This window comes from Notolepis coatsorum, assembly GCF_963971535.1.
Source record: "Notolepis coatsorum genome assembly, contig: SCAFFOLD_98, whole genome shotgun sequence".
NCBI lineage: Eukaryota > Metazoa > Chordata > Actinopteri > Aulopiformes > Paralepididae > Notolepis > Notolepis coatsorum.
Window position 1 is genome coordinate 50,001 of NW_028171233.1, and position 12,500 is coordinate 62,500.

Sequence of the window (12,500 nt, forward strand, 5' to 3'; positions counted from 1 at the left end):
GGTATCAGGTGAGACTAGTCATTTAATAAGCTAACGTTATGATACAGAAGGCTAACGTTATGATACAGAAGGCTAACGTTATGATACAGAAAGCTAACATTATGATGCAGAAGGCTAACGTTATGATGCAGAAGGCTAACGTTATGATACAGAAGGCTAACGTTATGATGCAGAAAGCTAACAAGGTATCAGGTGAGACTAGTAATTTAATAAGCTAACGTTATGATGCAGAAAGCTAACGTTATGATACAGAAAGCTAACAAGTTTGTCATTCGAGAGACGTGTAATTTAATAAGCTTGACTATTTAATTTAATAAGCTCCCAGTCTGTGTTTAGCTCAGCCAGGGGGGATGGAGACTGCCAGCTACTGTTAGCTGACGTTACTTTCTGTCAGACTTGGGTGTGTGCCACAGCTGCAATTTTTTATATTATGTTGACTGTATGCCCAGCCTAGGGCAGCGCTATTATTTAAGAATATGTTGACTGTATACCCAGCCTCGGGCAGCGCTATTATTTAAGAATACGTTGACTGTATGCCCAGCCTCGGGCAGCGCTATTATTTAAGAATACGTTGACTGTATGCAATTTTCTTTTTATTAATAAATATATATATATATATTTTTTTAACCTTTAAAAAAGGGCCTGACGTTTAAATCTCCCAGACGGCACTGCTGGTGACACACACTTAACATTCCCTTCACATGTTACTGTACATGTTATAACTGCTGCCTGGTGACACACAATTAACATTCCCTTCACATGTTACTGTACATGTTATAACTGCTGCCTGGTGACACACACTTAACATTCCCTTCACATGTTACTGTACATGTTATAACTGCTGCCTGGTGACACACACTTAACATTCCCTTCACATGTTACTGTACATGTTATAACTGCTGCCTGGTGACACACACTTAACATTCCCTTCACATGTTACTGTACATGTTATAACTGCTGCCTGGTGACACACACTAAACATTCCCTTCACATGTTACTGTACATGTTATAACTGCTGCCTGGTGACACACAATTAACATTCCCTTCACATGTACATAGACGCCTGCGTAATAGAGCACTCGAAGCATCTGCTCTCCCACTATTGAACTTGGGGGAGCAAACGTATGCTCTTGCTCCACCACTTTTTGATCATATGAAAAATATGATATATCCCCCCCAATATATAAATCTAACCATAACTATGTAATTTCAATCAAATTAATAATACGCAATGACACTTAATAGCACGTTTTTAAGTTTCCAAAGATTGTGACTCCCCCCTGCCCCATATGGTTTGATCCAGTGCCTCCCACCCCCAGCAGACCGTGGCGCACGGCGCTGCAGCCTGCAGGTAGGCTGAGTGTAAATATCAAAGCCCACCGAGTGTGTCATTGGTGGCAGGCAGGCAGGCTTTTCCAGTAAGTTGTTCAAATAAAAGGATTATGTTAGACATGTCTTTACTATTGAGTGGTAGAACTTCTACGGTTCTACCACGCAATACAATAAAAGTGTTTCACGGTCCCGAAACGTTAACGTTCGCTATCTATATGGCAGACAAGCAGGGCCGGATTAACGACGGCCGTGGCCCGTGGGCCTCTTGTGACGAGGGTCCTCCAAAAAAAAGTAAATGTTTTTATTTAAAAAATTTTTTTTTAGATCGATGTCATGACTGTGCACTGCAGACTCAGAGAAAGAGACACAAGAGTTACAGGTAATGGAAATATATCTTTTTTCTCTTTCTTATTAAAAACTTGGCCTATTTGAAAGGAGATTGATTTAATAAAAATAAAAGAGCGAAAAATCAATATACAGTATAAGTCAAGTCAAGTCAAGTCAAGAGTTTTAATTGTCACGGCATACAGGTATACAATGAAATGCGGCTGGTCTTGCCCGCGACGATGTGCAATACAGTGGTACAACATATAATAGAATCCAATAAAAATACAGTGGTACAACATATAATAGAATCCAATAAAAACAACAGTGCAATAAACAGGTAACATGATGTGCCATCTCGGTATCTGTACATAGTATTTACAGAGCATATAGGACATGCTAGGTGGCTTTAGTAGTGCAATACACTGTTCCTGTTGTTATACTAATTTAAAGTGGCCTTTCCTCTGGCCATAAGTGTGCGTGTGTGCGGCATGAGTGTTAAAGTGGCTGCTAGTGTGTGAGCGTGCTCAGCGTGCGTGTCGTGTATGTGCTTGTGTGTGCTTGTGTGTGGATAGTTCAGTTTCTGTGTCTCTCAATGTTCATTGTTCAAGGCTCTGATGGCCTGGGGGAAGAAGCTGAGCCTAAGCCGCTCTGTCCTAGTAGCTGGGGTTCGCAGGCGTCTGCCTGACCTCAGCAGCTGGAACAGGCTGTTATTGGGGTGGTGGGGGTCTTTCATTATCCTGCAGGCTCTGGATTTGCACCTCTTGTTGTATAGAGCCTGCAGGGGAGGTAGCGCAATACCCGTGGTACGCTCGGCTGAGCGCACCACTATCTGTAGGGCCTTCTTGTCCTGTGCCGTGCTGTTCCCATACCAGGCAGTGATGTTTCCGGTCAAGATGCTCTCTACAGCTCCTGAGTAGAAGGACTGGAGTATCTTCCCCGATACTCTGAACTTCCTTAACTGTCTCAGGTGGTAGAGGCGCTGCTTCGCTTTCTTTACTACTTTACTACTGTGTCTATGTGTGTTGACCATATATATATATTAATATATTATTATTATTATTATTATTATTATTATTATTATTATAGTAATTGGCTATAAAAACTGAGTTTTATAGTGAAAAGAGCAGCTTTATTGGTCAAGATTGAAGGCTCTATATTGCAGGAAATTGCACATACAGGTTCATTAAATGAAAAAAAATATGCAGTTTTTATTAAAAAACAAATAAAAGACAAATTAATAAAAATTGCACTCCCACTTTCAACTATAACTAGGCGGCCATGCACATGTTACTGTACATGTTATAACTACTGCCTGGTGACACACACTTAACATTCCCTTCACATGTTACTGTACATGTTATAACTGCTGCCTGGTGACACACACTTAACATTCCCTTCACATGTTACTGTACATGTTCTCATGTTTTCATGTTAAGGACCCAACATTGAGAGTTAATAGGCCACCCTGGAGGTCCCCGGACCACACTTTGAGAACCACTGTCCTTGAAAACCTTGATTTGATCAAACCAACACACTGAGGAAGAATACGGAAGTGACGATTTGATACTGTATACTGTACATATTATTTACACAAACGTTGTTCAGTGTATGTGTAGCAGGGTGGATTATCCCTGCTTCGTGGGAACTGTAGTGCACGGTCGCTAGGTAGCGAGACACAGTAGCACACTGGCCAGCTGCACCTCCGTCTTTGGGGTCCGGAGCGTCAACTGGAGGCTGGCAGTGGGAGTGTATGAGGCCCAGGATTTACAAACCTGGTCCGGTACTCTGGTCTTCCTCCCTCTCTCTGGGGCAGTCAGCAGTACTCCCCAACACACCCTCACCCTCCACAATTGTCTCCTTAGCCCTCCCACACCTAATGACTGGATGGTAAAGAAATAACTTGGTTCCCCCCGCAAGCAGTACCCTCCCTCAGTAACACCAGAAACCTTACAGTGGAAATGGAAGGTGGAATAGGAAGGGGTTAATGATAGATATATTACCCGCATCAAAGGGTTAGGATTAGGGTTAGGCTCAATAAAAGACACACGCACAGTGCTCCCGTTCTGGATGAATGTTATTATAACTCAGCCTAGTTACAACAATGCTACGTCTGGTGATTATTGCACCATGGGTATCAACACAATGATTACACTGACATAAATCAATTATAGTATTACACCCAGGCACCAAGTGCTCTCACGGTACCCAGACTAAGTGCTGCCCACGTCTGGGCTGAACACAGTATCTACCTTCTCTAAGGAATTACACATATACTGTTCCAGGGCAGTAATATGGGGAAGGAAGGGGAAGCATAGGGAAGGAGAATAAAAGGGATTCACTGAACGGGAAATATTATGAAACACACACCTTATCACGCTCAAAGAAAAGGAATGAAATAAAAGAGTGAGCCCACAAAATACCGGTAAAGTCCTATCTTAATGCCGGCATATATTGTTCGGGGTACCCCTATGAAATGGTAGTAGCAACGTTACTTTTGCCCGTGGGCTGCACCACACTGTGTATTGTATAAGGAATCGGGAGCATCAATGCTCATTTGTACTCATCCGAAATGGCCGCCTCGCCACTCCACTGTTGTCCGGGAGGCAAGATGGCGTCGAACGCTCTCGGCGAGGATGTTAGCAGGCGGAGCTAGGCAGAGAGGCAGCGCCGGTTGAGAGCGTGTGCTGAGCGATGACGACCCCTGCTGGATGGGCGGAACTCCCGTCGGCCGCAGGCAGCCTGGTGCAGGTCTGAGTGAAGTCCTCCGGAGCAGGCTGAATGCAGGCAGCCGGTTGCAGGTCTGGTCGAAGTCAGCCGGAGCAGAATGGTTGTTGGCCCACGCTCGTCCTGGTGCGCGCACTCTATACCGCACACTGTAACTACTATAACACGGTAGTTAAAGACTCGGATACTTGGTTAACCGCACGTTACTTATACCGCACACAGTAACTATCATAACCCGATTGCTAGTGCCTGGCTCTGCACTAATGGTTCATATACTATCGCTGGTACTGCTAGGACATCGTGTCCACTAGCCAGTACTTGTTATCACCCGTTGTCCTCTCACAGGGCCCTCTGGCATAACGTCAGCAACAGGGCTATCCAGAGCCCCCGTTAGCTGCGACTACTCGTTGTCCAAGTTCACTGCCGAAGAGGACGGCTTCCGCTTGCCTCCTCCCTATATCACCTCTCACCTCTCTCCGCCACTCTCTGCCTGCTACCGCCCCCTGCTGGTCCCGCCTGCCAGTCACAAGGGGAGACGCATTGTAGAATAGATCCAGTACTGTCATTTATAATCCATATTCCAGTGCTCTTATGAAGAGGACGCTTGTGTCATTGTTCGTGTGAGTATCAATGAAACTAGTTAGAATGTCTTTGTGTACACAAGGGATATAAAACACCAGTCGGCAGTCCTGAATAATATACAATATTTTTCAGACTGCTACATATGCATTGGTATGTGTGTGTATGTGCATGCATGTGCGTTTGCATGTGTGTGTGTGTGTGTGTGCTTGCTGTCTTTTGTGTATTTGCTTATGTGTGTATATGTATATTGATGTTTACTATGCAATCATTGTCTTACTGAACCATGTGCTTGCATGCATGTGTGTGTGTGTGTGTGTGTGTGTGTGTTTGTCAGGTGTCCAGTATCTCTCAGTGAGGAGAGATGGTAGCCTCCACATAGAGAGAGTGATCTGCAATCTGCTTGGGTTGGGGGTGTAAGTACTCATATTATGTGCATTACACAAACTAAAAACAGATATTGTCGGAATTACTAGAAGAAAGAAACGTCACCACCTTTGGCTGATAGTCGTTTATTAATTTCTTAGGATTTCTTTTGGTCTAATACATGTTTAAGGTTCTTAGATGGATCCCTGCCGCTGTCTCCTCCTCCTCCTCCTCCTCCTCCTCCTCCTCCTCATCCTTTCCTCCTCCTCCTCATCCCTCTCCTCCTCCTCCTCCTCCTCCTCCTCCTCCTCCACGGGGAGCAGCGTACTGGCTCATGTTAGGCAGACCATGCATTATGCAGCAGCTTAGGCCTCTGCGCGGGATATTCATGTCCTTGGCTACAGTCCACCTGTCGCTGCTCTGGTCGTAGCGCTCCACCTTGGAGAGGCTGGTGAAGTCATTGTCGCCTCCGACCACGAAGAGCAGGTCGTCCAGCACCGCGATGCCAAAGTATCTGCGGGGGGTGAGCATGTTGGGCAGGGCGCTCCAGGAGTCAGTCATGGGACTGTAGGCCTCCGCGCTATGCAGGCAGTGTTCACCATCATCCCCTCCCACCTGAGGACAGGACACATGAGAGGAATGTTTTAGTGTGTGGGTAAGACAGGCAGACACGTTATTAATCCACTTAGGGAAATGAGGGCATCACAGCAGCATTGCAAGTCAAATGATACATAACTATATAATTATCTAGTATAAAGCATTTGTCTCCGTGTGCACCTACCGCATAGACATGTCCTCCGTACGCAGCGACTCCCACTCCGGTACGAATGCTGCTCATGGGGGCGATCAGAGTCCACTGGTCGGTGTCTGGGCTGTAGCACTCAGCTGTGAGCAGACACCCCCGCCCGTTGGCGCCACCACACATGTAAACCTGTAATAAGAAAGAATATTCTAATTTAGTTTATATATTCCATTTTATTTCATTCTACTTTAATTGTCTGTTAATGTTGATGCACCAAAGGACCCAGACACATTTTTTGTTTGTGCAAGGTTACTTGGCAATAAAGACATTTATGATTTCTGATCTAACGTTCCTTGTGTTCATCTAGCACCCTGTGTCCCTCAGTTCCACCCACCTTGCCCTGGAGGGCTGCTGCCCCTGCCATGCTCCTGCGCTCCAGCATGGGTGAGATCAGTGTCCACTGGTTGGTTTCAGGCTCGTAGCACTCAGCGGTGGTCAGTGTGGTCTCTCCGTCCAGCCCTCCCATGGCGTAGATACAGCCGTCCAACGCGGCCACGCTGAGCAGACATCGGCGTGAGTGCATGGGAGCCGCCTGCAGCCAGCTGCGAGTGACGGGGTTGAACCTGCTCACACTGCTGAGATAGCTGTCCCGATAGCTGTCCCGGCCGCCGACGCAGTAGACAAGACCGTGGAGATAAGCGGTGCCGTGGAAGGTCCGGGGAGTCTCCGCCTCAACGCTCACGTCCATCCATCCACCGGCTCGGATATCGTAAGCCTCCATGCCATTGGTCACGCTGCCGCTGTATCTGCCGCGCCTCCAGCCTCCGATGGCCAATAGGACCTCCTGGGGCAGGCGTGGGCGGGTCAGGGGGTTTGGGAGCCTGTCGGAGCCAGGGGGGTTCAGGACGCTGAGGATGAGGGGCCTGCAGTCGTGGCTGTCCCTCACCACAGGGTTGTTCTGGACGTTGTTCAGGAAGTAGTCAGGCCTCATCAAGCCCATGCGAACCTGCGAAGAGACAAGCAGACGGCGGGTACAACTTAGACAGCGGTTGTAGACGGTTTCACTGGAATTCTGTTTCTAGGGAACATTTTGGACCCAAATGTTTGAGAACCACTGTATTGATTGTTTGATTGATTGAAAACATTATTAACAGATTGCAGAATGGGTAGAATACAGTTGTAATGATGCAGACCAGAAAAAGACTTCCGTCTTGTTTACATCAGGGTCCCCCATTTTCAATTCATCAAGACATGTATGACATACATCACATACAGATATACAGTGACTAGGGATGTCCGATATTATCGGCCTACCGATATTATCGGCCGATATCGGCATTAAAATGTGATATCGGAAAATATCGGTATCGGTTTTCAAAATAAAAATAAAAAATTCTTTACATTTCTATAACCTTTATTTACCCAGGCAAGCAAGTAAGAACAAATTCTGATTTTATTTATTGTCAAAAGTATGCATAATGTTGTGTTAATTCCAGAACAAGAGATATGTAATGTTAATTACCTGAAATTATTAAATTTTTTGGGGGGGGGGGGAACCCTGCATATATCAGTATCGGTTGATATCGGTATCGGAAATTAAGAGTTGGACAATATCGGTATATCGGTATCGGTAAAAAAGCCAATATCGAGCATCCCTAACAGTGATACAATTAGTTACCTTGGGCAGCAGCAAAGGGATCTGTGTTTTACGCTCCTCACAGGAGTGGTCGATCCAACGGAGGACGGCCTCGAACACCGTCTCCTCGTTCTTCACGTTCAGGTCATCCCTCTCGATGATGTCCACCAGTTGCTGCAGGGACAGCTCCACAAACTCCTGTGACACATGCAGCATCTCCTCAAAGTGGCACACGATGAAGAGATGGGCCTTGCGCCTCAGGTCAGGGCAGCAGTAGATGGCCGCAAACCTCCAGATGCCAACACAGTTTTCCAGAGACAGCTGGCCCTCTAGGAAGTCAGAGCACGCTCCTTTTATGCCAGTGACGAGAAGCTGGTCTGCAGCCACCAGAAGCTCTTTCACGTTCTCTGCTGTCACCGGCACAAAGCGTGTGTAGGCGTACTCTATGATGAGCTGCATCATAGCCGCGGACACCCCAGGGATAGTGTAGACTGGTTTCTCTGAGTCGCTCCAGCAAGTGAAGAGGGCTCTGTGGGACGCAGAGTATAGAGATATGTGATGAGTAAACATTAAGCAACATTCTGTCCTGTGTACTAATATATTTTCACTGTAGAAGTATAGGGTCTTAGCACAGTAGAAGTATAGTATCTGTTTACAGTAGCAGTACAGTATAGGGTATTTTCACAGAAGCATACGGTCTTTTCACAGTAAAAGTATAGTATATTTTCATAGTAGAAGTACAGTATAGTATCTGTTTACAGTAGCAGTACAGTATAGTATCTTTCTTTTTATTTTTTTATCCTCTCTTTCTCCAAATATTTTTCTGTTTTCTCCCCGTCCCAATTTTTTGTCGTTGTGCCAATTCCCCCCCTCCCCTACCTGGTTGTTGTGCGCATGTTCTCCTACTGGTCAGTACAAGGGAACCCTGAAGACATCCGCATGCTTCCTCCGACATGTGCAGCGACAGCCAGTGACTCTTTTTTCACCTGGCAGCGAGGACTCTCATTGGTGAAGTGTAACGCGTCGGAGGTCACGCTGCCTTCATCAATTCCTGCCTTTTCGCTGCGCAAGCGCCCAGACCTGACCTGTAGGCGTCGCTGTCCACAATGCCAGATTACCACCCACGACTTGCCCTCCCCCTAACCCAGCCGAACGAGTTAGTATGACGATCAGCCCAAGCCTCAAGCAATGCCGACTCCGGGAGTCGAGACCGCAGCCTCTTGCATTGGTGACGAGCGCAATCTCCGCCAGTATCTTTCTACAGGAGAAGTACAGTATAGGGTCTTAGCACAGTCAAAGTAAATTATTCAAATCAAATTAATTCATTGAAGCGTCTAGATGATGGACACATCCATCCCTACCAAGCTAACCTGAACCAAGCTAACATGAACCAAGTTAACCTGAACCAAGCTAACCTGAACAAAGCTAAACGTACCTGAAATAGTCGCTGCAGCCACACAGGATTGCCTTGTGGGCGTTAAACTCAGTGCTGTTGACTTTAAAAACCACATCACAGAACCTTCCCTCCAGACGCAGCTCATTAAGGATTGTACAGGACATGGCGCTTGTTTCCTTTTCCATGTGGTGAGTTTAAAATTATCTACAGAATATATTCAAGCTTACAGACAAGTAGCTGGAAACAAACAAGTGAGATCTTCTCTTGTCTTCTGAGATCTGAGAAATTCTGAGAGAATTGTTGATATATATACTGTACACAAATGTTCTAGAATGGTCTATTATGACATCATACTGTGACATCACAAATGTTCTAGAATGTGCTATTATGACATCGTACTGTGATCAAATGTTCTAGAATGTTTGATTATGACATCATACTGTGACATCACAAATGTTCTCGAATGTTCTATTATGACATCATACTGTGACATCACGCATGTTCTAGAATGTTTGATTATGACATCATACTGTGACATCCAGTGATGGGAATAACGGCGTTATAAATAACGGCGTTACTAACGGCGTTAGTTTTTTCAGTAACGATTACTCTTCCAATCTTAATAACGCCGGTACCGTTACTGCCAAAAAATGCCGCGCGTTACTATGATTGAAGCTGTTTTTTCATCAGCCAGATCTCTGCGCGAGAAGCAATACTTTTTTCCTTGGTTAGTGGGCAGTGCGCGATTGGCTGAGGTTGAGTAAAATGTCATGGTAAGCCAATCAGAGGTAGAGGTGGGCGGGTGTTCGAAATAATCCAGAGTCTGACACACAGCGACAACACAAGCAACTCAGTCAATGACAGACCGCGGTTCTGTGTACGTTTTGATAGTTTGTTTGGCGAGCCCAAATAATCCAAAACGAATCCAACGAGCAACACAAGCGAGCAGTCAACGACAGACCGCGGGTCCATGAGCGTTTTTTGTTCACTCTTGTGTTAGTTGTGTTGCAGCAGCGCAGGGCACTACAGTAGTGGAGGCTACAGCCTTATCAACAGTGCTGCACTTCCTGGTTTAATAGCACAGTCTTCAGGTGCTCAGATATATATATATATATATATATATATCTGTATGTCATGCATGTCTTAAATGTCATGATTAGATTAGTTTAGATGATTAGATTAGATTCTTATATCTGTATGTTGTGTATGTCATAAATGTCATGAATTGAAAATGGGGGACCCTGATGTAAACAAGACGAAGGTCTTTCTCTGGTCTGCATCCCCTTAACAATTGTGTGTATTGAGCTGTACTGTACTGTTTTGAGCAGTGCCAACCAAGTCTGCTGTCCTAATAGACTTGGGGTCTGTAGGGTAAGCACTTATTCCCTCCGCCCTGAACATTTATGGAGATGTGTGGGCCTTTTAAGTCAGTGATAAAAGTGTCTTTCAAGGATAAGTGAGCTCCTGCACTGATTATTATAGTTCAATATTCAATATTTGATCACCAAAACCCCCCAAAAAGCATAAAAGGCCCCTCCCCGCCCAAAAAGGGCCCCCAAAAATAGCACAGGCCCAGTGCCCTTTTCAGCCTTGAGCACCTGCCCCTCTAAAGTCCTGTGCACGTCCCTGCACACACACACACACATAGGTTGCGTGTGTGTGAGACAGGTATGTGTGAGACAGGCGTGTGTGAGACAGGTGTGTGTGATTTAAGCATTACATCACACCCAGGAGTGCGTTATCAGAATTTGATCATGCCTAGGGGTGGTCGTAGGGGTGGTCGTTAGACCCCCCTAGGCATGATCTAATTCTTATAACGCACGACTACAAGTGGTGTAATGTATTATATACAATTACCGAATTCATCCAACCTTATTGCTATACAAAAACACACATTAATTGAAGATTTATTCACAAAACCATCCGCAGAAAAAGTTGTTAAAAAAAATAAAAAGAGAAGTTGACTCCGTGTGTCGAAGCAGCGCGGAGGTGCGCTGTTTCAACGCATTCCATCTAAGAGTGAAGTGAGCGGTAGTTATTGGATTGATTGAACATTTTATTAATGTCCGCCTTGTACATAATATTCTCTGCTTCTGGAAAATAGCGTTGGTAGCGGTATACGCCCCAAATTTGTACGAAGCTAATTTCCTCACTACACTTACCAGAACAATGTTAGACCTTCCCGAATACTCATTTATAATTGGTGCGGATTTTAATGCCATTTGGGATCCAGGGATGGATAAATCTTACCCCTCCTTTTCCAACGAACAAAAAAATGCATCTAATGCATTAAAGGATTGGTCGAAGATTACAGGTGTAAATGACTTATGGCGATCACTCAACCCCACAACCCGGAAGTACTCTTGTCGATCTGCGAGACATAACACATTATCCAGAATAGATTATGTTTTTGCATCCCCGAGACTATTTGATAACTATGATGTGGAAATGATACCCAATGCATTGTCAGATCACTGTTATTTACTCCTAAAAGGAACATTTGGTATAATATCATCCCAAGCCCCAAGATGGCGATTTAACACGATGCTGCTTAATAACAAGGAATTCATTACACAATTCAAAGAAGCCCTTTCAGTATTCCTACTGGTGAATGCGAATTCGGTGCAGGACCCCAGAATATTATGGATGTCGGTAAAGGGAATGATCAAGGATTTCACTGATAGCTTTTCCTCCAAAATACGCAAGAATCGATGCTCAAAACTGGCTGAACTGGAAACGCTTTACTCAACGTTATTTACTTTTTTACAATACAACGACTCGGTTCGACTGGAAACTCAAGTTAATGTACTAAAAAAAGAGATTAACGCCATATACAAACAACAATCTGAAATACAAATACGTAGCACAAGACAACAGCAGTACTCTCAAGGTTCTAAACCAAGTCACCTATTAGCTATGCGATTAAGAGTTAACGCAAAATTTGCAGATATAACTACCATTAAAGCACAACAAGGACTTGTTACAGACCCTAAAAAAATAAACGCGACATTCAAAGAATTTTACTCCAACTTGTATAAATCAGAAACCAGAAATGTACCTCTCTTGTTGGGACATAATTGGACCCCTATTACTTAATATGATTTTATACTCAGTCAAGGAGGGGAACTTCCATAAGAACGACAATATTGCACTCATAACAGTCCTCCTTAAAAAAGACAAAGACCCCACCGAGTGCGGTAGTTATAGACCCTTAAGCCTCCTCGGAACCGATATCAAACTGTACTCTAAGGTATTAGCCATCAGACTTCAAAAGCATATGACGTCTTTAGTTCATCCGGATCAAACTGGCTTCATAAGAGGCCGCTTGATCACTGATAACATAAGACGATTACTACACATACTAGATGCTAACAAGGACGACACCACACCTAAGGCGA

The 12,500-nt window shown here is 44.8% G+C and overlaps 1 protein-coding gene across 1 annotated transcript in view; it reads right to left on the bottom strand.

Moving 5' to 3' along the window:
• Positions 1-5,598: 5,598 nt before the first annotated feature.
• The window catches only part of LOC311248312 (kelch-like protein 10), a gene marked incomplete at its 3' end in the record, with an annotated part of 33,952 nt that continues 27,050 nt past the window's right edge, over positions 5,599-12,500 (bottom strand). The window contains exons 2-5 of the mRNA XM_084339216.1: positions 7,749-8,235; positions 6,465-7,076; positions 6,110-6,259; positions 5,599-5,943 (exon numbers count right to left, since the gene is read on the bottom strand). Of these exons, the coding sequence (XP_084195342.1) occupies positions 5,599-5,943; positions 6,110-6,259; positions 6,465-7,076; positions 7,749-8,168 (1,527 nt within the window). The 5' untranslated portion in view covers positions 8,169-8,235. The remainder of the gene's footprint in view (positions 5,944-6,109; positions 6,260-6,464; positions 7,077-7,748; positions 8,236-12,500) is intronic.